This window comes from Felis catus, chromosome D4 (genome assembly GCF_018350175.1).
Source record: "Felis catus isolate Fca126 chromosome D4, F.catus_Fca126_mat1.0, whole genome shotgun sequence".
In the NCBI taxonomy this organism is placed as follows: domain Eukaryota; kingdom Metazoa; phylum Chordata; class Mammalia; order Carnivora; family Felidae; genus Felis; species Felis catus.
This window is the reverse complement of record NC_058380.1, coordinates 90,518,487-90,543,505: the sequence shown is the minus strand read 5'-3', so window position 1 is coordinate 90,543,505 and position 25,019 is coordinate 90,518,487. Positions and strand designations below refer to the sequence as shown.

The window sequence follows — 25,019 nt, the reverse complement described above, 5'->3', positions numbered from 1 at the left end:
CTGCGGCCCCCGCCGGCCCTGCCCCCTGGGAACCAGCGGCCCAGGGCAGAGGGACTCGCGCCCGAAGCCCGGTCCTGGCTCTGACATTTCACTTCTTCAAACCCGTGTCCTCCTCTCTCGAGGAAGGGTGGCCCTACAGACTTCCTGGGGCTTCAGGACTGAGGGAGACCATGGGGAAAGGCGGTGGGCCCAGAGCCTGGGGCTACCACATAACTGAGAGCCCTGCATTCTGCAGTGGGGACAAAGAGAGCAAAGGAAGATACCAGACAGAGAGGGATGAGGCTTTATTCAGGAAGAGCTCTGGAGGGGAGTGGGCCGCCGGGGTCTCACCCAACGGCTGCTTGGGTCCGAAGACATTAGAAGCCAATGACTGCAGGCATTTGAACCCCTTCAGAGTCCCCGGAGGGGGGCGCGGGAGCGGCATCGGAGTCCCCGGAGGGGGGCGCGGGGGCGGAGTCCGAGTCCCCGGAGGGGGGCGCGGGGGCGGCATCAGGGTCGCCCGAGGGGGGCGCGGGGGCGGCATCGGAGTCCCCGGAAGGGGGCGCGGGGGCGGCATCGGAGTCGCCCGAAGGGGGCGCGGGAGCGGCATCCGAGTCGCCCGAGGGGGGCGCGGGGGCGGCGTCGGAGTCCCCCGAGGGGGGCGCGGGGGCGGCATCCGAGTCCCCGGATGGTGGAGCGGGGGCGGCGTCGGAGTCCCCGGATGGTGGAGCGGGGGCGGCATCCGAGTCCCCGGAGGGGGGTGCCGGGGCGGCCCCGTCTCCGGTCATCGTGGGCAGCGCCTGGTAGGTCAGGGTCCAGTAGCGCAGGTAATTCGTCCTCAGGTGCTGCTTCATGGAGTTGCCATCAATCTTCCTGTTGATCTCCAGGTAGTTGTCACTTTCCACAGTGTAGGGATCCCAGTGTGTGGGCACAGCTGAGTGGCCCATGTTGGGGTTCCTGCAGGGAGGAGAAAGGCTGGGTTGGGGGGCTGGGGGCTCACAGGAGTCTGGAGACCTGTGTCCCTAGCCCACCTGGGCCCCGGCTTGCCTGACAATCCTCTACCCTCTGCACCGACCCCACCATCAGGGTGTACGTCCCTACGTCCTGGGCACTGGCTGGCCGTGAGCCCCAAGAGGCACAGGTCTCGGGGCCTAGCAGTACCTCTATCCACACATACGACAGAGGCACCGAGGCTCGGGGAGGTTAAGTGAGGGCACAGGAACCCAGGCCTGCAGGGCAAGGGGGCAGGAGGCCCTGGGCTCAGCCCCGACCCCGCCTTCCTTACCCGCTTCTGGCAAAGTTGGTCCAGTAGGCGATCATGGCCTTGGAGACGGTCCTGTCCTGGGACCGGTAGCCCAGGGGCGTGGCAAAGGGCTTCCCAAAGACGTACTGGATGTCATCGGCGTGGTCAGCCCCCACCCACTTGGGGTAGGTGGGCATCCGAGAGGGGTGCGAAAACAGGTAGGTGTAGGTTTTGGCGCTCCTGAGGAAGGGAGGGGAGACCGGCCGAGTTGCAAGGCGCTCACCCGGAGCGTCAGCCCAGAGATGAGGCCTGGGGGCAGGGGGCTGGGGCAGCAGGGAAGGATCTGGGGAGTCCCCCCAAGATTCATGAAGAATCCTGACACCTGGGGAAGGGAAAGCCGGGGGCCAAATCCGTGGATCCGTGGGTTCTACGATTTCGGTTGTATTTATAATTCACCTCCACGAAACAAACTGAGGCATCTTCCTGTAATTCGCTATCAAGAAAGATTTCTTTTTTCTCTGCAGGTGAACTTGTATCTTTATGTAACTGGACAAGGTGTATGCCCTTGGATGTTTTCCTTTTTTGCCTTGACTGCCAGGAAGCTCGGAGCTACATTTATCGCTTAATTGCTGCAAAGCTTTGGTTCTAGATTCTAGGTATAATATTATTTTCTTACTTTTGAAGCCTTCCTCACTTATTTTTTATTTTCATTGGCTATTATTCTACGGAGGTTTGTTTTTTTTTTTTTTTTTTTTTTTTTTAATGCGGCCACAGTCTTAAGTTACTTTGAAAGTTGGTAAAGCTGAAACCCATAACAGAGATCCTCACCGCACCGTGTTCTTTCCTTCTCCACAGCATGAGGGAGGCAGGGGAGACTCAAAGAACTTTTTAGCAGGAAGGACTGTGGGATGAGGGAGGGCACGCAGCGCTGGGCTGGGCAGAGGACCGCGGGAGGGTTTGGTAAAGCCCCCCGAGGCTGGGAGGCGAGGAGGGGCTCTCTCAGTTCTTGTCGGGTCCGGGCAAAGAGGTGGTGCGGGCACGGCCTTCCCAGGCCTCACAGACACCCGTGAGCCACCCGGCAGAGAGGCCTCAGGGCGAAGGTGCGTGATTCCCAGGTGGCCCTCCCCAGGGAGCCTCCCTGCCCAGGTCCTCACTTGGCATTGGCTCTGTGCTGGGCCAGGGCAATCTTGGTGGGCACCAGGAAGAGGATGTCTGTCTCGAAGTCCACCACGGTCTTCTTCCTGGTCTCCTGGGACGCGTCGAGGGCCCAGGGCTCGGTGTAGATGTCAAAGGTGGTGTTGGCTCCCCTGAGCCCCTTGGTGATGGTGAGCCCGCTGACCAGCTTGTAGAAGTCTTCGCTGCGGGGACCACACCGGCACTGGACCCGCCACCCGGTGCCGGTGGGAGGGTATCTATGCCCCCAGGGACTGTCCCCCCCCCCCCGCCCCCACTACTGGGCTCGGCGCTGATCTCTGCTGATGCCTCCCTCGGCGGCCCCTGGGCACTGCCCCCCGGGGGCCCCACACCCACTGCTTACTCGGTGACCTCCTGTTTCTGCTTGTTGATGGCTGGCATGTCGATGCTGGCAAAGATGTGGCCGTCCATGTCGTTGGTACCTGCTAGGTAGTCGATGTCGGCCGTGTTGACGTACAGGTTGACGGGGTCATCGGGGAGGAAGTCGCCATCGACAACGGGGAGAAAGCCCAGGTAGTGCAACATGGGATCTGGGGGGGGGAGAGGCAGGATCACACAACTCCGGTACCCACAGGCCCCTCCCCTCAGCCTCTGGGGCAGAGTCAGCTCCATCCCCGCGAGGCTGCGGTGTAGACCCCTGCCCCCTCTGATCTACACCAGGCTCCCTCGGGTCCAGCGCCACCGGCATTTAGGGCCGGATCGTTCTACATCACGGGGAGGCGGGGCGGCCAGCGCCCTTCGGGACGTTTAACAGCATCCCTGACCCCAAGCCACGCGATACCAGTGTGACAACCAAAACTGTCTCCGAGACTCTGCCGCACGTGCCCTGGGGCCACAACACCCAGAGGGAGAACCACTGATCTAGAGGCCAAGGCTGTCCTCCCACCAGCCTCACTTCTCACTGGGCCTAAATCAGGAAGGGGGAGGATCTGGAATTGAGGGGACCAATGGACAAAGAGGCACCCCTCTCCGGGCTGGGTTTCGGTGTGCCCGCCAGAAACGGTGCTAGGTCCACATGGTCCCCCAGATCCCTGAACTGGCCCCGAAGGGACTGGAGAGCCGGCTTGGGGCAGGTGGAGGCCCCGGCCTTCAGGAGGCCCAGCCTAGCCTGTTTTCCCTCCGGTTCGTGCCGGGGGAAACAGCTGGTTTGCATTTGGGGCCACGTGTTTGCTTGGCTTTCGGGTTTGCTTAGCACTTACGGTTTTATTTCACGTCTAGCAAAGGTGCAAAATGAGGGGGCCTCTTACTCAGCATCAAAGGATGCGCGAGAGCGAATGCCAGCCCCCTGGGCTGGGGGGCCCCCCGGCACTCCGGCGACGCTGTGCCGCGGGGGTTCACTGAACGTTGAATGGGGGGCGGGGGGAAGGAACCAGTCGTCTGGTACAGAGGCGCTCGGTCTTGGGTCTGTGCATCCCCCTAAAACCGTGTGCACCGTGGGGGCTGGGACCCAAATGCTCATCAGCTTCTCAAAGGGGTCAGGACCCAGGAGGATAAGAAGAAATTGTGGCCGCCTCCTCCTACAGCCGGGGCCACCCAGCCGGCAGGGGTGGCTGCAAGCTGCCTAGGGATGCCAGCAATCTGGTGACAGGGCCACGCCTCGGACCTGGCAGTTGCTCTCTTCTCCAGGAGTATCGCCCTCCCCCGCCCGGCAGCCCCCACTCACACTCCATGCCTGCCAGGGGCATCTTATAGGCCAGCGTCAGGGCGCGGGGGTCGGTGACCTTCAGACATCTGGCCATCCTGGCGGTGTCGTCCAACGGGCAGCCCACCTTCTCGGCGATCTGGGGGTGGGGGGGGGGCAGGCAGGCAGGTGAGGCCAGTGCTCCAGGCAGAGGAGGACGGAGTCAGGACGGAGTGGGAAGGAGGGAGGCCCCTTCCCTGCCTACCACGGCCCCTCTTTACCCTTTTGGCCCAGAAGAGGGGGTTCTTCTGGATGACCCAGGGGCATAGTGCCACTCCACTCTGGCTGATGGCTCGCCGGATGAGGCCCTTGTTGTAAGGAGAGAGGGTCTGCAACACACAGAGGCCCTGTCACTGAGGCCTCGCCCCCCCTGCCCACCCCGGGCTCAGCCAAGGACGCCCCACGCATCAGTTCCGGCCCCCTCCTCCCTGCCCCCAGAGGCCCCCTCTCACACCGTGGGGGGCGGGTCCCCCCTCCAGGCATCTCCCGGACCTGCAGAGAAACGCTAGCACCTCCGGCTGACTCTCCAAAGATGGTGATGTTGTTGGGGTCCCCCCCGAAGGCTGCGATGTTCCTTTTCACCCAGGCGATGGCCATGTGCTGATCCCGGAGGCCATAATTACCTGGGGACGGGGGGGGGGGGGTGGTGGGCCTTCATCGGGGACCCTTGGCCGGGGCTGGGGGTGCCAGGGCCTGGCCCGCACAAGGTGTACGATCCACGTGGGTGGGATGAGAGCGGCCTCGGCAGCAGAGACCCTGGCTGAGCCCCAGGATGTTGAATGGTCCCCCCGGGAGCTGGTCGGGTCAGGTGCTGGGGCAGAGGTGGGGCTCAGGCTGGGGGAGGGCCGGCCTGCTCACTTCTCTCTCCCCCTGCCACGACCCCCTGTGTCTGTCTATCCTGAAGCTTCTGTGTCTCCACCTCGATGTCCTCTCTTCTGTCTCCTTCACTGGCCTCTGTGTCCCTGGCTCCTCTGGGCCTCTCCGGTCCCACCCTGCCCGTCTGTCTCTCTGTCCGGCAGTCTCTTTCCTTTCACTGCAGCTGCCGAGGGGCTCCCGCATCTCACGGCCCGTTTCCAGCCCCCTGGCTCTGCAAATCGGATTTCCCGGGGGACTGTCAGGAGTTGCTCGAGCACGAGGGGCGTCGAGGGGCATCCCCACGGGGCTCAGAGCTCGCGGGGTCAGGCGCGCTTCCTTCCCCTCCCCGTGCCCAAGACGTGTAGCAGACCTGGCAGGTTGGCGTCCCCGGTGCTGAGGAAGCCCAGGGGGCCGACGCGATAGTTGAAGGTGACCACGATGACGTTGCCCCGAGTGGCGATCTCCTCCCCGTCGTACAGGTAGTTGCTGAGGAAGTTGGCCCCGTGGCCGGCCCCCATGAGGAAGGCGCCTCCGTAGATCCAGATCATGACAGGCAGGTTCCTGGAGACTAAGGCGGAGCAGAGCGGGCCCGGTGACCCCGCGTGTCCCCCTCTGGCTCCCCTCCGCGCCCTGTGCTGCTCTCGGGGGCCTCCTGCAGGGTTCGGGGAGGGCGAGCCCACCTTCCTTCTTGCCCTGGGGGACCCAGATGTTGAGGTAGAGGCAGTCCTCCGCCCCGTAGGTGTTGTCCTGGGTGATGGTGGCCTGCAGGCAACGCTTCTTGAAGTCCTTGGCCTTCAGGGTTCCTGTGGGCGGCCAGCGGGGCCCGTGTGAGGACGGCAGCCTCCCCCACCGGCACCCCCGGCGCGGGGCCTCGCCAGCACCTGCCCGCTCCCACCTTGCCAGCCGGGGTGCCGCTCTGGGTTCTCCAGGGGCCTGGGGACGGCGGCGAAGGGGATGCCTCTGAAGATGTCCACATAGTTGCCAAAGAGGCTGAGCTTCTTATTGACGCCTTCCACGAAGCCTCCTTCCGTGTACACGGCGCCCAGCTGGGGGTGATGGCCGAGGCTCAGGTGGGCTCGGGCCGCTCTCCCTCCCGAGTGGGGGTGGGGGCCACCTAAGCCACCCCAGGGTGTCCGGAGGCTCCCGGGAGACAGCTTCAGGGAGGGGCCCGTCCGCACCCGAGACCGAGGCCCCTGCCGCCTGCCCTCGTTCCCCGAGGGGGTCCCGCTCCCTGGATCTGGGAGGAAGCTGCTTCAGCCAGCGTGTTCCCACCCTGGGAAGCCTTCTGAGTAGGCCAGGAGAGGCGGGTTTGGATCCCGGCTCCGGCCACCTGGCTGTGACCATGAGCCTCCGTTTCCCCATCTCTAAGATTAGACAGCAGCACGGTCCCCCTTGTGCCCCCCCCCTCCCCAGTGTCCAGCTGGCCTGGAGTCTGTGGCCCCGTGCCGAGTTCTCACTGCTGGGAAAGACCTCTGCCCCCCGGGCCATCGGAACCACTGCTGTGTCCCCAGCCCTGGCACTGAGCCTGCCCCCACGCGGCCAATGCATCCAATCCTCCCTAGGGGGGGTCCTGGGGGCTGGTGTTCATCTCCCCGTTGTCCCAGGAGGAAACGGAGACTTTCCTGCTGGAAGTCATCCTGAGGGAAACAGCTCTCCGACCTCAAAGCCGGGCTCTCATCCCCTCCTAGGGCCGCCTCCCCGTCCGTCTGGTCTGGTGGCAGGTCTCCGCTTCCTGGCTCTCACCTGCACTAGGTTCCCGGTGGGTGAGGGCGGGGCAGCCCCGCATGCCCAGGCAGGGACCCAGCACCTTGTAAGGTCTAGGCTAACAGGGGAGTGGGGAGGCGGGAGCTGCATTCAGAGGCCGGAGTTCCTGCCCGGTGCCGAGGGTGGGGCAAGGGACCCAGAGGCAGGTGCAGGTCTGCTCCCAGCCCTGTCTCTCCATCTCAGGATAAGCAGCCTTGTTTCAGGCCTCCAGGCATTTGTCCTGGCCGGCTTCGGGCTACTGGGGCACCGAGGTGGGCCAGGTCAGTGCCTGGGGACTGGGAAGTCACCTCTCAGAACGGAGATTGGCCTGAGGCTCCCGGGTGAGGGGTGAGGGCCAGGGCCCCTCGCCGTGGTGGCAACGTGGGAGGGTGGTGCTGGCTGCTGGAGCGCTGAGGGGCAGTCCTGGTCCTTTCTGCCCTCAGACAAGCCCCTGCCCCCTCCCCCCCCCCCCAAAAAGACAGCAGCATCCCCTCGGGGCAGCACCTGAACCTCCAGGTCCTGAGGCAGCAGGGACGGAAGGGCAGGATAGGGGTGAGAATGACACGGGGGCTGCGTGTCTGTGGGGTTTCGTCCCGAAGCACTTTCCCCGCCTCATTCCTCAGGCTGCAGCAGGGCGGTTATGGAAGGCAGCCCTCCCGCGCCCCCCCCACCCGCCCCCTCAAGGAGATCTCCGGACTTTCCCAACTTCCTCTTGGGACATGGAGGTTATGTTGGGAACCATACTCCGAGTGGGGTTCCAGGTTTCTGCTCAGCCACCGGTGGCTGTGTGACATTGAACAAATAGCTCACCTGCTCTGGGCCCATCTCCCCTTCTATAAAAAGGGGACAGCGACCTCTCTGGAGAGGAAGGAGCCAGACGGACGCTGTGGGTCAGGTTCCCAGACTCAGGAAACAAAAATTCAGGGCTCCCAGTTACGTTTAAATTGCACGTAGATGGATTTTTTTTTTTTTTTTTTTTTTTGAGTACAAGTATATCTCAAATATTGTACAGGACATACTCCTACAATAAACCCTCCATGTTTTATATAAGACTCAAATTTGGCTGCTCTTCCTGCCCAGGGGTCCCGTCCCCATGCTTTAATAAAAGCCCCTTTTTGCACCAAAAAAACTCAAATTTAACCTGGCATCCTGGATTTTATCTGGCAGCGTGAGCAAAGCACCAAGTGCCCAGGAAATGCTGTCTTGAGAGTTGAGGTCTCTTTCTCAGGCTGGCTCTTTCTGCCGCGGACTCTGCCCGTCTGCCTTCCCTCCACCGTGCCCTGTGCCCAGCTTCCAGATCTGGCTTAGTGAGGACTGAGGGGCCCCTGCCCCCTCTGCCAGCCTCTCGCTTACCTTGGCCGCACTCGCTGCTGCTAGGCAGCAGGCGAGGCCCAAGACGACCAGCTCCAGGCGCCCCATGGTGTGTGCCCGCCTCTGCGTGGCCCTGGTTTGGCCCCTTGCGTATTTATGGGGCTGGAGCCAGCCTCCGAGTCGCCAGCTGCCTGCAGAGGGCCCCTCTCCCTCCTCCTACCTCCGGCCCTCCCTCCAGGCTGGCCACACTCCATGCAGCGTACCTGGGGCTGAGACAGCTGTTGTTTCCAGCCAGCCTCAGGCTGGGCCAAGGTCACGCAGTAGGGGACACACACATGCGCGCGCACACACACACGCACACGGGTGCAGGGACAGTCTGTCTTTCCCAGGGCTGGCTGCTCCGAATGCCCTGGTGCCCACAGCGCACCTGTGCAGGTCACTGCCTACCTGGGAGCAGACGCAGGTGGTACTGGGTAGACGGCCGCAAGGCCTTGGGCTTGGCCGGGGGCCCACTGCCCTGCATTCTGGCTCATTTCTTCACAAGGGCTTGGTTTCACCCTCGGAGAAATGGGCATGCTTGGTCTCCACGGCCCGCCTGCCCCCCAGCCCCAGCTCAACAGGAGTTTGTAGGGGACCGGGCATGGGACTTCTGGGACACAGGTGGGTGTGGCTGACTCTTGTCACCAAAGGCCCACTGGGGGTGGGGACCCAGAGCAACGTAGGTGATCCTGCCCTTGGGGTGGGGGAGACCCCACATTCAGCACAAGTCCTGGGACGGGAAGACCAGAGGCTCGGGTGGCCCGCGGGAAGTGGGGCTCCAGCCCAGCCTTGAGGGCTTCCCTAAGGAAAAGGAAACGCTGGGCTTTCTGGCCCCAGAAATGGGCCAAAGACCCTGGAGCAAAGCCAAGCAGAGACAGAGACCAACCGACGGACAAGGGAAGGGACAGATCAGAGAGCCAAGGAGGGGGAGAAAACAGAGCAGCGGTAGGTGGCAATAGAAAACAGAGCCACTACCGTTTCCTGTGACCGTGTAGGACTTCGGTAGTCAGAGAAGGTTACTAAGTGGGAGGGCCACCATGGACAAGGCCTGAAGACTGTGCTTCTGAGTTTGGCCGCCTGCGGAGTCACCGCTCACGGAGGATGTTCAGGCTCCACTGCACAACCACCTCCAGTGACGGGGGCCCATTCAGGAGCCAGGGGACAGCCAGAGCCCTGTCAGGCCAACAGCCCCTCAGACCGGGCCCCAGCGGGCCCTGTGCCGCCCGGGAGCCGGTGCTTCTGACACAGGCCACGGCCCCCCTGACATCATGCCTGCTGTTGTCACCAAGCCTGCGTGTCCACCAGATCCAAACCTTTTGGGACGCAGAGTGGACGACAGGCTGGAGAGGGGTGGGGAGAGGTGGGGGGAGGTGGGCAGCTGCAGGTGGGAGGAGTCAGGACACGGGGAAGGGGCTGTGCGGGCCAGGCCGGGACTAGTGTGGCTTCAGCTGGGCAGCATGAGGATACGGGTGCAAAGGGCTCGGGTGCTGCCCCAGGACAAGGAAACGTATTTGTTAACTTGTGCCTTTTGTCCGGCTATTCCGAGAACGTGTTCTACAGGCAGTTATTCTGAGAGGGGGGGAGGGGGCCCCTCCTGGTCCCCAGCAGCAGGGAGTGGGGCCCTCTGGGGCAGTCCGCCTGGCCAGCTTCTCCTCCAGAAGGCAGGTTCCCAGGACTGGCCACTTTAGGCCAACTGTGAGCCACTGGGGCTCGTGATCTGTCATCCGAGGGGGCTGCCCAGGAGCCTGGTCAGCAGACTGAGGCACCTGACTTTAGAGTCAAAATGACTTAGGGACTTGTCACACCAGGTGGCCCGGTCTGCAGGCTGATGGAGGGGGCAACTGGGCGCATCCCTGCAGCACGGTGGCCCAGCTGCCCCACGGCACGGGTGGGAGTGCTCCCCAGGGAGGGCAGCCTCGGCCCCACCAGGAACGTGCACCCCCTCTGGCTACACAGCAGGGAGCTCAGAGGCAACAGGGTCGGTTTCCCCACGAGCCTCTCAAGAACACGCCTGTGAGGAGTAGTAAGGGATCGGCTCGAGGCTGCGGGACCGTCTGCGGCCTGACGCGTACGTACTTGAGCCGCGCTCACCCGACCTCCAGAGGAAACTCCACTGTGGCTCCAATCCCCCCCCCCCCCCCCCACTGAGACACCAAGACTCCTTGGGGAAGTGTATTTGATCGGGACGATTCCAGCTGGGCCCCAGGAGGATGGGATCCAAATGCGAGGGCCGTCTTCGCCCATCTGTGACCGCAGAATAGCTTCCTCACGCCAGGACTGCCATCAGCCATAACCTCCAAGGCAAGAGCAGCATCTTCAGGCCACATCGTCTCCACCGCCAGCTGTTCTCAGCCATAGAGAGGTGGTGGCCATCGGCTCAGCCCACTGGACACCGGGCTGGCTCACGGCTGCACAGAGCCAGGTGACAACCTCTGGAGGTGTCCCCAGGCACCCCGGGCCAGAGGGCATCCCGGAGCAGCAGGTGTCTGGGGCAGATGGGCAGGACCCGGGTCAATGGCACCCAGTGCCGGGGTCCCAGCTTTCCTCTGAGGGGTCTCCTAGGGCCGTTCTGGTTGCTGTGGGCAGCACTGGGGAGCCACGGCTTGTCCTGGCACTGTCACCAGTCTCGTCTGATCAAGGAGGCCCAGCCGTGGCTGTAGGTCTATGTCACACGTAGTCCAGAATCTCGGTCTCCATCTCGTTCTCACTGCCGTCGGATGGCTTGAAGTCCTCCTCCTCCTCCTCCTCGTCCTCGTCTTCCCCAGACTCGTACGTCAGCTGTTCTTTCCCGCCATCAGCCTTGGTCGGGCTGGAGAAGAGAGCTGGGGCCGGGAGACAAGGCCGTGTGTGTCCCAGCACAGGCTTCCCCGGTGTCCCCCAGCCCAGCTACTGGCGGTCCCAGCCTCCAGACCAGCAATCAGGCTCCTGGAGGCCTACTGACACTTATGGGCGGCTGGGCTCAAGCCCTGGGGAAGCCGCTCTGGGGGGCGCGGGGGCTGGGGGACCAGCACTCTGCAGTTTTACAAGCGCTTCAGGGGAGTATGAGGCCAACGGCTTTGAAAACCACCTCCCCCCGGAGGAGGCTGGGTGGCTTCACGGGTCCAAGGGACCCCGAGAATGCACAGGACATTTTGCGTGAGTGCTTTTCTCTGGGGAGAAGGTCCGCGGCCTCGGGAGGATTCTCCGAGAGGCCGTGTCCCAAACGGGGCTGAGACCCCTGCTCCCATCAGCTCCGTGGAGCACAGATGGTCTGGGAGGAAGCCGTGCTCACTCTCCCCCGCCCCTCATCACACCCGCAGACCAGGAGCGCCCACTCCTCTTCCTCACCCCCCCCCCCCCCCACTGCCCCTGCTCTCCGAGTGCAAGACGACAGGCCAAACGTGCCCACACGTGGCTGGAAGAGGGAGGGTGGTGTCAGGGCACAAAGCAGTGGCTCCGATGGCAGCACCAGCCCTGCTCCAGCCCGGTCCTCCGGGCCCGTCTCCTGCCTTAGCCCCCAGGCTGAGCACCGTGACTCCCACCCGTGGAGACCTGGTGGGCAGGCGGGGGGACCGGCTCCTGGCGGGGGGTGGGACGATTCCACCCGGGTGCAATTTCTTGGGGGATGGGTCCGCTAGGGAGACTTGCTCTGTCCCCAGAGCGGGGCATCCCTTTACCCCGATCGGCTCTCACCAGGCCTCTTGGAGCGGATGGTCTGCCGGATCATGAGGGACATGGTGTCCCTCAGGTTGTCACTGGTCTTGGGGAGGCACCAGCCATCTCGCTCTGTGCAGCAGTTCTCGGCCCCGTCGTTGCGGTGAATGATTCTCTGTAACCTGGGGGTCAGGACACGGCGTCTCGGGTGGGCTTTCTGCCCACAGGTGCCATAAGGGTTTGGCAGAGGTGGGGCCGTGCCTGGAAAAACAGCACTCGGACGGCTGCGCGGGGGCGCGAGCACAGGACTGAACACCCACGGGACGCAGGACACTCCCAGCCAAGGTCCTTAACCGGCGTGGCCCCCGACCCCAAGGTGCGCACAAAGCGGGATGCGGCCGTGCACGCTCTCCTGTGAGAACCCCCGGCCCTCACCAGATTTCAGGCCGTGTCTGACGTGCTCCCGTCTCTTCCCATCCCAGCTCCCCCCACCCCTTCTTTAAACACCGTAAGAACTGGGTGAAAGGCTCCTGGGATTCTGGTCCGTTGGGGAGGATCAGGCACCGGGTCCTAGACCTCCACGGGGGCAGAGAAGGGAGAGGCCCAAGACTCAACCACAAGACACGTCGGCGCCCAGCCTGGCACCGCAGCTCAGAGGCGCAGCCCAGGTAGACCCTGGAAATGGTCCCCAGCGGCCGCCAGGCTGACGCGGGAGCCCCGTGGTGCCCACCGCCCCGGGCAGGGCTTCCCGCCGAGACGGGCCGAGCGGAACAGCTTCGGGACACCTTGGTCCCGAGCCCCGCCCTCCTCACCCTGGCGTCTCAGGGCCCCTTCACGTACGTACTCTTCCACATTCAGGTCACATAACTGGTAGAACATCTGGCGATAGGGCGGCAGGGCCCCCTCCCGGAAGACGTAGACCGAGTCCTGGGGAGAGGACAGGGCGGGAAGGTGGGTCGGAGCTCGCCCTGGCCAGTCCACACCCGGCGGGCCCGGCTCTTCCCCTGGACTCAGGCGGCGCAGACAGGCCAGAGGCCGGGAGTAGGCACGCAGAGGCTCCGACTCCCCAGGAGGGGTCCCCCGGCCCCCGCGACCATGAGCCGCCCGCGTGGCCGGCCACGGTATGGCGCGGGCTGTCGTGACAGCTTCGCGGGCCCTCGCGGTGCGCCCTCATTCCTCACCGCCTCCTACCAACCGGTCCCGTTCTGCTGCCCTGCACGCTGCCCGCCCTCCCCCCCTCTGCTGCATGTGCCCCTGGCACGTGTCCCCTACGAGACAGCTGAGCCGAGGCTGGGGGTGCAACTCACAGCAGCCCGAGTGGGCGGGAGGCCCACGGAATCCCACGTCCGGTGAGCCAAGGACCCCGTAAGCCCGTGAGCCCCCACAGCGGGGCCAGGTGGTCTGCCGTGGCCCCGCGTGCGTGTGGGCACCTGCCCCACTGGGCCGGTCCGGGTGGCGGCCACGGGCTCACAGAGGGCAGCCACGCACAGCTGCCGGTGTTGCGCTCCCCGCTGACACCGGCCACTGCCTTTCTGCCCAGATGGTCGAGGCCCCGGGGGCTGGGCGGCTCACACCCTGAGCTCTCACTGTGCTCCCCAAGGCCATCCTGGAAGCTGGGAGCTGTGCAGAGGCACCAGGTGGGAAGAGCTGCCTCGGTCAAAGCCCCTCCTGGTGGCCTCGACCCGGGAGATGAGCGTATGTGCGAGTGTGTGTGCGCGCGTCTGGCCTGCACGAGGGGGGTGCCTCCTCTCCACGGTCCACCGCACCCCCAACCGGGCAGGCGGATGCTCTCCTTTGGGGCTCAGGGGCACCCACCTTGAGCTTGTACTTGTTAGAGGTCGATTTCCGCGTGCCACCTGTCCCCGACGGGCCCAGGCCCTGCTTCAGGTCGTGCATGGTGACGAGCTGGCTGGCTGCAAGGGGACAGCAACAATACTTTGGAATCCGGGAGGACGTTTCTCCCCACCCCTCCTAGAGCACTGGCCCCTTGGGAAGCCCCACTGTACCCCACCCCACCCCACCCCAGCATGCTGATGCCCACCTCCCTCAGCGTCTCCGTGAGGGCAAATCAGCCTGATCCACAGGGCGAGCCGGGGCACTTACGCATCTTTTTGACAGTGATGGGGAGGCTGTAGTTGTAGGTGCTGCGCTTGGCCTTGACAGGCATATCACTCGGGGCGTAACCTACGGACGAGGAAGGGTGTGTCGGGTGCATGCGGGTGCAGGGCCCTCCTGGCCATCAGAAGTGGCTTTGCGCTAGTCACGCACCAGGGTTCGCTGGGGCCGGCTCCTGAGAAGGGGACTCCAGGCCCCCAGGCCCCAGCGGCCACCCTTACGGCACCAACCACACGGGACTGCGTGCTGGCGCTCTGCGTGCGGTGCCTCACTGCAGGCCTGGGGACCAGGCGGTATTGGGTGCCCGGCCCCCACCGCAGGAACCAGAACAGGTGGAAGGACCGAGGGCACGAATAACGAGTTTAGCGGCTCGAAGGCCAATGGTGGAGCTGGGACCCAGGCTGGGATCCCCATCTCTCTGCTATTCTGCAGAGATCTCACCCAGGAGGAAAAGACTCTTTTATCTTCGCCATAGGGATACATTCCCATTACAGAAGAGAATGCTGTAGAAAAAAAGACATCGAGAGAGAGAAAGAAAACCAAGGTGTTAGTAATTTTTACCGTATTTCATTCCACAACGGATTCGGAAGTCAAGGACTTGATAAATTTTGGCATCTGGGTTTTTTCGGGGATCATACCCGTATCGGATCCACAGGCTTCTCCAGGGGCCTGTTATCTGGGGACAAAAGGCGGGAGTGTGGGGTGGGGCCAAGGCTGGTCCCTGGCTCCCTCAGAGATGTAGGCCTGGGGGGACATGAGTTGGGGACACAGCTCTGGAACCCCACCCCGGTTCTGCCGGGTGCAGCTCTGTCACCTTGGGCAGGCCACTTGGTCTTCCTGTTCGAGAGGACAGGAGCCCCCTTTTCCACTGTTTCTGTGAGTATTAAATGAGATGATAACCCGGGAGCCTTCACCACGGCACCTGGCACATCATAAGTGCCCAATAAATGTTACTGCCATCCTAATGGACAGGATATACTGTCCCCAAACAGTACTCCTGAAGCCCTTATGTCTAGAAAGCCTATGCTAAAAGACAGACAGCCGCTCTCTGAAGTCTGGGGTCCAAGCACAGGAGGGATGAGCCTTCTTCGTGCCCCATCTGTCATGGCCGTTATGGTCACATCTCAGGCTTGCCTCCCAGTGCTCCATGTGGGGACCCTCGGCAGGTAGGACGCCTTCCTCCGGCACCTTTGGCAACCTCAGTAATGACACCTCATCTCTGTGCCCTCCTGGACCGAGTCCAAGGTGGGTCTGCCCCACCCCCACCCCACTCTGCCCGGGTAGAATGAGCCAAGGCTGGGGGCCCTGTGGTTAGGGAGCCTGGTCTCTGCAGCCCAACAGGCTGGGGTCCCAGTGGCTGTGTCACGTGCTGGCTACAGGACCCTGGCACATCGAGGTACCTCTCTGAGCCTTGGCTCTGCCTCAGAGGAAGAAGGGAATCCTGTTGCCACCCCCCAGGGAGGAACAAAGGATGTAACAAGTACACGGCATTTAACCCAGCGCCTGGTCCTTAGAAGGTTCTCGATGTGAGATCGTTTAAAAGCATACAATCCCTTTATTCAGAAGTTATGCGATTACTCTCTAATCCTAAGATCGCCGAGGGACGGCTAGCATTGCTGAGGAGGCTGTAGGGGACCTGCCTGGGGCTGTAACAGGCCTCCCGGGGGCACCAGGACCGAGCCGCCAGCTTTGCTGTGGCTCTGGGAGGTCACAGCAGAGATCAGGGCAATCCTGGCGGGACCCAAGGTGCCAGGCTGGGCAGACACTCACCATGTAATAGGCCACGAAGGGCAGCAGAACCTTGAGCTTGTCAGGGTGGACGCTGATGTTGGCCTTGACAGCGTTACGTGACCAGATGGGACGGATTTCAAACAGCTGGGGGGTGGGGGGGTCAAGGCAGAGACCAGGATGAGCACCAGCAGCCTCCCGCCCCTCCCCCCCACCGGCTCTGCCTCTCCGGACTGGCCTAGCCCCCAGCAGACCCTTTGGGGGAGGAGCTGGCAGAGAGCAGCTGCTGACAAGCACACGGCAGCCTTTGGGCCCGGCGGCACCCACTCACTATCCCTGCCTTCACAAGTGGAGCCCCGCACACCCAGCACAGGTCAGGTGTGGCTGCAGGACCTCCGGACTTCCGTGTCCGGAAATGACCACGAAAGACACGGTCTCTGTCCTCATGCAGCTCACAGGGCAGTGGGGGAGGCAGATGAACAAAGAAGCCAGGGCAGGGCCAAGAGGGGGACACGCCAGTGTCCTGGGACCCCAAGCAGCTCCAGCCTAGAGGGTGGAGCCTGAGCTGGTCTATCGTAAAGGCCGAAGCGGACGGCCAGGCCCAAGAGAGGACCGCAGGAGGCCAGTGTGGCTGGTGCATGGCAGGGCCAGGGCTGGAAGCGCCCTACGCCAGGCTGCGGACTGGACTGTGTCCAGAGAACACGGAAGGGCCTCGGACAGCGGTCCCCCAGGTACCACCTCCAGCGACCAGTGACTGCTAGAAAGGTGTCCACACAGTCTCTTTAAGAAAAAAACCCCAAGGGAACAGTCTGCTTCGGCAAGGGAAGAGGTGAGCCTCGGCCAGCAGCAATGTGGTCTCACTGAGAACCTGCCGTCTGTGCCTGTAGAGGCAGGAGTGAGAGGCCCCACGGCTCTCCCAGGACCTGCCAGCCAGGGGACGGGCAGAAGGCCACTCGGTCCCCTCCAGCTTGCTGGGGATGAAGCACAGGAGGTGCTCCGTGTGGTCTCTTGCTCCAACGATGCATGAGCAAAAGCTTCCGAAACCCGGGTGCCACCGTGAAGTCACAAGCAGACGAGGTACCGATTGCTTTGCGCCCCCAAGGAACCGGCTTGTGCCAGCATGGCTTTGACGTGTGACATCTGGAGGTGAAAAGCTCCCACGTGCCGACGAACCGGTTTTAAAAAGTCAGCACAGCCGAAGGCAAAATGACGAGGGACGGCGGGGGGGGGGGGGGGGGGGGGAAGGGGGGCCCGGCCGGGTTCCCGGGGGGTGGTCCGTGAGGAGGCCGCCCCGAGCTCACCTTCCTCAGCTCCTCCTCCACCTTCCGGTCCACCGGGTTGGTGGAGATCCTCCTCCACGTCTGCACCGCAGCCTCCAGGGGCCGCACGGGCACCTCGTCCTCCTCAAAGTTGACGAAGATGGCATTGTGGGGGCGCCGGGCCCTGCTCAGGCCGATCAGGTTCTCGCCTGAGACAGGGGGGTTGTTGTAGCCTTCCCTGGGGCAGAGAGAGCTGGCGTGGGCCCGGGTGCCAAGGAGACCCCAGGCACGGGCCTGACCGGACCAGGCAGGGAGCCCCCCGGGCTGTGACGCCAGCCGCCTGCCCGTCAGGCGGAGCAGTGAGGTCAGGGAAAGGCACGGCCACTCAGGACACGGCTGATCAGCTGTCAGGCAACAGCCACGCTTTTATGATTCGCTTATTTAACCCCAAAACAATTCCACGAGGAGGGAACCAATTTCCTACGAGGTAACCGACAGCAGCCAGAAAGCCGCCTGGAGTCAGAGCTCGTGCGGACAGAGCCGGGACTCCCACCGGGGGAGGCCGGCCAGGGGCCCGGTGACGCCTGTCCTGCCTCCCTCCGAAAGAGCGCGTTCGGCCCAGAAGCATCTCTGCAACAGGCAGGTGCAGGGAAGACGGACGTTACCGAACTACCATCATACAGCACAGAGGCTGGAAGCGAGTGAGCATTCTAACGCCACGTCTGCTCAGGTCTCTCGTTGGGCACCAGGCCCGGCTGTCGCTGAGGGGGGAGGTCATGAATGTCAAGCCTAGGCGAAAGCAGGGAGAACAGCCTCCAGAAGCCCCACAATCCATCACGAGCTCCAACAGTGACTGCCATCGCATCTGTACCTCACCCCAAACCCCGAGATTCTTCTGAAATACATTTTAAAGTGGGCCTGGACATCATAGGTTTTCATTCAGGTGATTGCTACCTCTTAAATTTGTTTCCATTTTACCTTCATTTTCTACACGAGTACAAACCACCTGTATACTTACAAGGAACAAGGTGATTTTTCACACTGGAAAACACAATTACAAAGACGGGAGCAAGTCTGTGCCTTTTTTTGTAACATGACTCCATTAGGAACCATCCTGAACAGGTACAACATTACCCGCTTTTCAAGGCTACCCCTCGAGACCCCGACCACTCCCAAGAGGGAAGGCACGGGTGGCGGCTCACTCCAGCCCTGGCAGCCCGCCGCCAGAGCACAGCAAGGAGCGGCTGCCCGCCGGGGCCCGTCAGCACAGGGAAAGGACTCCCTGCTAACTTCCTCAAGGACAAGAGACCCCCATCAGGCCAGCCTTCCTCTGCCCGTCGTCCTGTAGGAAGCCGGACCTCCCTGGACCCACAGAGGGGCCAGCAGGGCAGAAAGATCGATGGGGGCCCTGGGAAGAAAGGCAGGTTCTTTCCATTTGCTGGAAAATCGATAAACCACATGGCGGCCAGCCTTCCTCCCTTATCACCCCGTCAGAAGCTTCAGAGCAGCTGCCTACTGGCCCTAGGGGACAGAGGGTGACTCAGCCACTGCCAGCCAGGGCCAGCAGTGCAGAGGGCCTATCTTCTTCTTCTGTGTATTTTGTCCGTCTCTGACTCTGTGAGAGTAAAATGCTTGTGGGATAAAAATAATCAGAACATTTCAGAAATACGCACATGGTCTCTCCCCTAAAACTCCTGTGCCGAGGACAGCCGACTAGAACACACACACGGAAAACTCCATCATCCCATGTGGAGGGTTGCGGGCCGGGAGGGCGCGGCTGACCCTTTCCGCTTCCACATTTCTGTCACGTTTTGCCCATCTAACCACCACTTGCTCCTGCGGTCAGGAGGGAGTGGGGGCTACGGATCCAACAGGCCGAGGGCCGCGAAGAGGCTGCCGCGTGGCCCGCTTCTGGCTGGGGAGACTGCGAGCGGACCGGTGCCGGAAGGTGCCGGGGAACATGGAAGGCTCCTCGCTCTGGTGACAGAGCGGCAGGTTCAGCAGGGTCGTGTAAGAAAACAAGCCCTTCCCCGCAGGAGGCACGCAGGGTGCGTTCTCGAGGCCGCGCTGCCGGGCTGGGGCTCGAGCTCGGGCAAGCAGCAGACCGGTGCCAGCCGCTGAAGCTGCTACCGCAGCCCGGCCTCCACTAGATAATTCTCACTACTTTGGGCTATGTCTGGAACTCTCCATATTTTGTTAAAGGAAGAGAACATACCTTCTCCTTCGGACCAAATCTAGGCCCCTTACCATGCCCATGAGACTCTCACCCCTACCACGCACCCAGGCTCACTCTGCGACCACTCTGCATGTGCCAATCCTCTGTTCTAGAACGTTCTCCCCGGATCTTCACCTACCCAGCTGTGTCATCGCCCAGGTCTGTTTCAAATGTCAGCCCCTCTGGGGGCCCCCAGCCCTCAGCCCACTCACTGCCCCTTATGACCCACACCCCTTTGATCTCCTCTGAGACGTGCACCAGGCCACGGGCCCCTTGCTCACTCATCATCTGCTTGTGTTCCATCCAGCTCTTGGCCCCGCCCAGCACAGGACCTCCTATGTGCTGTGCTGTTCTCGGCTGATGCTGACACAGGCTCCGAGGAGCGCCCCAGGCCACAACAGGCAGTCAGTGCTTGTTGATGGCAAGAGTTAGTGAGGAAAGAACATTCTCTCACCTTCTAGAGATAACTGCTCTGGGCCCAATCTTCCAGATCTTTCTAGATTTCTATGATCATACCACAGCTTACTTTCATGCTATAGAACGTACTCCTACGCCTGCTTTCTTCACAGAGCGAGGTACCCTGGGCAAGTGCCACGTCAGTCCACGAACCTGCTGTCTGAGGCCACGTGGTGCTCCCTGGCACAGAAGGGCTGTGATTCCATTAGCCACCTCCCTACGAATGGACTGGTCACTTGCTTATTCTACCAAACTGCCAGGCACTCACCCTTCTAAGTGTTTCATGCTTTTGGGGATGGGACTTCAAGGCTGAGGGTGACATCCTGATTCACTCTCCATGGTGCGGGGAGTTCGGAGCGAGGCCTCCAGCTGGGGCACAGTCACCGGCTGCTCTGTGTCTCGAGGCACTGCAGCCACGGGCTTGAGCGAAGCCGGCAGTGCTGGCTGCCTGACTCGCGAGTGGCAGAGGTGAGCCTCAGACCCAGGCCCTGTGACCGCAGGGCCCTTGCTCTGAACCCTGATGCCGTAGTGGGGGTGGGGGTGGGGCTTACCGGTGCTGTGTCTCCGGTCGGTAGAAATAGTCCACCGGGGTGTCCAGCCGAGAGAAGATGGGCGGGGGGATGTAGAGCGGCAGCTCCTGGTGGAAGAAACTCTCCTTCTCAGGCTTTAGCATGAGCACTTTGTCATACATAGACACGCACCTGCCGCCCGCCTCCGTGTGCACAGCCAAGTACTGGAAGTCGGACATTCCTGGAAAGAGAGGGGGCCAGATGGCAGACACCCTCTTACCCCCTCCCAGGAACTGGCAGCTGCTACGCACCCACACCTACGTCTTCTCGGCAGGCGTCGAGGGAGCCGTGCGGTGGGCGTTGCCAGGCAACGCTGGCGGGAGCCGAAAGGACACCCTTCCGGAAACTTCTGTGCACTTGACTCCGCGCACCTGGACTCACGCGGAGGGGCTGAGGGCTTATGTGGGACGTGAGGCTACGGTCTGGGTCAGTGCTTCCTGAAACGTAACGTGCACACGCCTCACGGGGGACCCTGCCGAAGGCTGCAGGATGCTGTACCTCCCATGAGCTCCCAGGTGGGGCGGTGCTGCTGTCTGGGACGCGCACTAAGCCGAGGGGTGCTGGCTCAAGTACACAGACAGAAGATGAATCACGGAAGACCCTGCCCCAGGAAGGACGGCCCTCTTCGGTGACTACCACGTTCCACCGGAAAGACTGACGTTCAAAATGCCCAACGCAGGGGTCCCAACCCTGGTTTCGTTTCTTGCCACTTTCTAGCCCCCTCTTCCTTCTCAATCTTTATTCTGGTCAGATTCTCTCCTAGAACTGCAGCTGCAACCACACGTTCCTAAGGCTCGGCTAGTAACCTGCCAAGTGCCTCCAGTGTGCGCGAACGAGCCCCTTCACGGCACCCCTGACCCGGACCCTCCGCGAGGGTCTAAGGAACCAGGGCCCCACACTGTTCGGACGAGAGCCCAAGGCTGAGGGAAGCCAAGCTACCCACCCAAACAGACTTGCTGTTCCTTACTTGCCCTCCTCATCCCATCCCTTACTGCCTCCTCACTGGGGCTCCCTATGGGTAGCAAACTGGATTGAGGGCCCCACGGGACACACCCAATTGGCCAAGAGTTCAAAGGAACATGAGGTCCCAAGGGGCTGGGGTGATCTGGGAAGGCTTCAGACAAGAAGCAAGACCGGCAGGGGGTCAAGCCTTAGGGAAGTTTCCAAAACCCTGAGGGTCAAAAATTGGAGGCCTGCTAACCAGCTCTATTTGGCCCTACATAGTGGCCTTAAAAATTAAAAGATTACTCATAGAATCGAGCTCTTCTTAAGAATGCAGAAGGTGGAATAGCAGTGAGCCCACAGTCCACGGCCTGCGCTGTCCCGCTCCGCTCATGCCCCACCCGATTCCTGAGCATATATGGCCCTCTTCACTGTGTGGATGAGCCACAGAGTACCTGCAGGAGTGTGGGCACAGGTCCTGAAATAAGCCAATGCAGTAAGCTGCAGTTACCTTGAAATTTATAAATGGTGGAGATGATGCCAAGCATCTCTATGTCGAATGTGACCTCGGGGTGGGCCCCAGGACCCGGCACCGCCCTCTGTCGCTTCGTCTTCCTCCTGATCCGCAGCAGCAGGCTGCTGGTACTGAAGCGGTTGGCACATACCGGGTGGCAGTAAGGGTCCTTGGGCCGGAAGTACAGCTCCAGCCTCTTGGTGGGGTCTGCGTAGATCTGTGGCAAAGGCCAAGGAAGACAGTGAAGCAGTGGCCGCCTAAGCAGCTGGCAGGGAGCTGCTCCTGTCTCAACAAAAGCCCGACGGTGACCCAGCTGACGAGGGAAGGGCCAGGAGGCTGATGTTTCATTCTGAGCTTTTAGTTCTCAGAAGACCCATTTTTCAAATCCGGGTATCTGTTTTTTATGTAGGAGAGAAAATGAGGATCGTCTCTCCCTTCTGAGAGGCTGGAAAGTTGGAGATAATAACTACCAGTTAAGTGAAGCCATCACCTCGCAGATGCCTGTTTGGTGTGGGCAGTCATGCACCTCTCCCAGCAAGACTGCGGCGGGGGGGGTGAGGGGGTGTCTTCTCATCCCTGAGTTTACCATGGAGGAACTGAGGTTGGCAGGGGGAGTGGCTTGTCTTGACCTTCCTACTCTAGGAACTACCTGCTCCAAAGGGTCCTGCTATTCAGACTTCCGTGCAAATGTTTCCAGGTCCGAAGGAAATGGAATCAACTAGGAACAAGCACGAGTATGGCTAAGTATCACTCCTCCTTTTGAAGTCTTGGTTCGTTCTCCTTAAAACGAGGTACTAACAGCACCCCCTCGCAGGACTGCTGTATGCAGACGTATGCAGCACACTCAGTCTGCTAAGTCATGGTAACCACTCGGCACGTGTCGCCCACACAGGGTAAGAGTAGTGTCAGCTGTGTGCGTATGAAAACACCAATGATGCTCACTGAGCCCAGATCATCTGCTCTCTAGTTTGCTGGCTCCCCAACACTAAGGACACAGCCTGGCCCTTAGGAGGTGCTCAGGAAACGTGGAGGGAAAGAAGGTTAAAAGGAGGCCCAACCCTCAGGAATCCCTTCTCGCCAAACACTGGCCTATGAGACCACGAGGCTGGGAATAACCCCAGACGTGGATCTGGCAGAGGACGTGCACAAGAAGCACTGACAGAATGAACCAATGACCAGTGTCTTCTCAAAGGCTCTCACTGTAGTTGGGTACAAATATCCCTGAGGTCACTGACAGTAAGGATTCTGTCAGTACCACAGTAAAGTCAATAAATCAGGATCAAACAACAAAACGTGACTAACGGCCTCTATGGCATCCTGTGCTTAATGACAGGTTTTGAATATTCATTAAGGAGGAGGAAGCAGCAGGTAAGAGTTCAGACTTCAGAGGGCAGAAATGCATGAGTTCAAACCCCCACTGCACCACGCGGGAGTTTTTTGACCCAGCTTTTCTTTCCTGGTATCGTTATCTGAAAAGTGGGAATAATGGTACCTAACTCCCTGGATTGTTGTGAGGATTCAATCACGCATCTGACAAGTATTTTGGAAGAAGGCACTGTTATGGATGTTAGGACTATAGAAGTAAACAAGAGAGACCAAGTCCTGCTCTCATGCAGTTTACAGTCTCAGAGCCAAGCGACCAAGAAGGACAATAAACGCGTTAAAACACAATTTCAGACTGCAATTAACAGATTGAAGAGGCAGGTATGAACTACTAAGGCCACTTTAATTAGGGCAGAGAAGGACTCTCTACAGAAGAGACATGTCAACATTTGGTGCACGGAAAAGCACTTCCCCGGAGCCTTGCACAAGGCAAGAATTCATCCCAGCTCCCTTATTTTCTTGCAGACCTTGAACAAATTGCCTCGGTTTCCTTGTAAAATGCGGACGTCAGTGGCTACTGGGCAGGGTTCTAATTTGGATCAGATGTCAGTAAAGCACCTGGAACTGAGCCTGATACCGAAGAAGTTGCTAGCCATTACTATCTTTAACCCTAACCACACACTTCATCCCCTGTCCCGTTGGCCAGCGGTCTTGATCCGCGGCGCTTGGGTCTTCTCTGTGAATGAGAACAGGGCAGCCCAGCACACCGCGGGGGCTGCAGCTGAGCTGCGCTCGGGCTGCGCCGCCGAGGCTGCGGCTCCCGGGAGGAGGGGACGGAAAGGACACCCCGCCCCTCTCGGGGTCTCCCGTCGCTCCCGCCACTCCAAGGCAAGTCCCCGCCCACTGGCCGCCCAGCGCCCCGCTCAAGCGCCGTTACCAAGGAAACCACACTTCCCTCGGCGGTCCCTCCCGCCGAGGTCCCGCGACTCCGCCCCCCCCCCCCCCGCGCGATTCCCCCTCCCACCCCAGCTTCTCACCCGGGAGACGCCCTCCTCGCCGCCCAGAGTCGGCAGCATCTTGGACACGTCGCGCACCACGCCTGGGTACTCCACGCACACCATGCGTCGCTCGCGCCGCAGGTCCACGGGGACCGCGGTCCCTGGCCCCGCGTCCGCCGCCGCCATCCCTGCACGTCTGGTCCGGCTCGTCGCGGTCCGGCCCTCCACGCGTTCCTAGGGGCCTCTCGCAGTGGTTCCGCCAAAGAATTGTTCCGGGTTCCCTCGCTGCTCGCGTCTCTCTACATCCCTGGGCTTAGCGAGACTCGAGGCCTCTGGGAGCAAAGGCCCGAGGGGAGGCCCCAAGGTTTCCGGGTGATCGACCGCCTGGTCCTCAATTCTGTGTTTAAAATGATGAGAGTACCCCGAGGGGCGGGACGACGGTTTGCCGCTCGCAGCAACCCAAGAGGGACTCGGACTGTAAGACACCGCCCAGTTCTCGCTTTTAGCCAATGAAGCGTCAGGGGGAAGCCAGCTTCCGCCCCTTCTACTAGCTCTTAGGTTTCACCCAATGAAGAGCCAGAACTGGGCCGGCTCCCCGCCCCTTCCTAGGGCTCCTTCCAATGACGGCTAGGGGGCGGTCCCGAGGCAGATTTCCGGCCCGCCTTCCGGCGACGGACAGTCCCTGCGCTGAGTAGATTTCCGGACCGGAGCGCGGAGGGGTTTTCGTGGGGTCCGGTGCCAGCTCCTGCCGGCTGCTCCGGGGAGGAGTCTCCGGCGGCGGGGGGAGGTGGACCTGGAAGTGCCAGCGTGAAGACGTTGCGCTTTGAAAGCTCTCCTCACGTCCACGCACAGAAAAACCCCGGAGCTCGGGTCGGAAAGCGGCGTGAAGTCCCTCGTTTCGTAGTTATTAAGCGCCTACCGTGTGCTGGGAACTACTCAGAACCTAACAGAGGAGCGGAGCATGAAGTGAGCGGCCCTGTGGGAGACCCTGAAGCGAGGGGCATGGCCCATTCCAGGAAGTGACAGAGGACAAAACTGTAGGGAGCAGACTGGGGGACATTGAGGGAGGGGTCAGAGGTCGACATATGCCAGACAGAGCCTAAAAATGTGTGCGTCCAACCTTTCGGCTCTTTCTGAGTGCGATGTTGAAGCGTTGAAGGGTTTTATACCGGGAGTGGCTTGATCTGACTTGTGCATGTAAAAGACTCTAGCTGTGGTGTAG

At 61.4% G+C, this 25,019-nt stretch overlaps 2 protein-coding genes across 3 annotated transcripts; both read right to left on the bottom strand.

Moving 5' to 3' along the window:
* Positions 1–269: 269 nt before the first annotated feature.
* On the bottom strand, positions 270–8,205 carry CEL (carboxyl ester lipase). Its single transcript, XM_011288708.4, has 11 exons — positions 8,049–8,205; positions 5,848–5,998; positions 5,633–5,755; positions 5,323–5,520; positions 4,590–4,720; positions 4,319–4,426; positions 4,080–4,197; positions 2,760–2,946; positions 2,377–2,580; positions 1,265–1,462; positions 270–936 (listed from the first exon to the last, which is right to left on the bottom strand). The coding sequence occupies exons 1-11, from the start codon at positions 8,112–8,114 to the stop codon at positions 357–359; spliced, it is 2,064 nt and encodes a 687-aa protein (XP_011287010.1). The 5' UTR covers positions 8,115–8,205; the 3' UTR covers positions 270–356.
* Positions 8,206–10,204: 1,999 nt separating this feature from the next.
* On the bottom strand, positions 10,205–24,277 carry GTF3C5 (general transcription factor IIIC subunit 5). Of its 2 annotated transcripts, none has more exons than XM_003996028.6 (11): positions 23,837–24,275; positions 21,474–21,693; positions 20,003–20,201; positions 16,823–17,018; positions 15,564–15,668; positions 14,355–14,469; positions 13,782–13,862; positions 13,494–13,591; positions 12,523–12,605; positions 11,718–11,860; positions 10,205–10,867 (listed from the first exon to the last, which is right to left on the bottom strand). In XM_003996028.6, exons 1-11 carry the CDS (start codon positions 23,981–23,983, stop codon positions 10,713–10,715), a joined length of 1,542 nt encoding a protein of 513 aa, XP_003996077.1. In that variant the 5' UTR covers positions 23,984–24,275; the 3' UTR covers positions 10,205–10,712. The 2 variants fall into 2 exon arrangements, 1 of the variants encoding a protein (XP_003996077.1); XR_441765.5 differs by having other exon boundaries at positions 10,730–10,867; positions 12,519–12,605; positions 23,837–24,277.
* Positions 24,278–25,019: the final 742 nt, after the last annotated feature.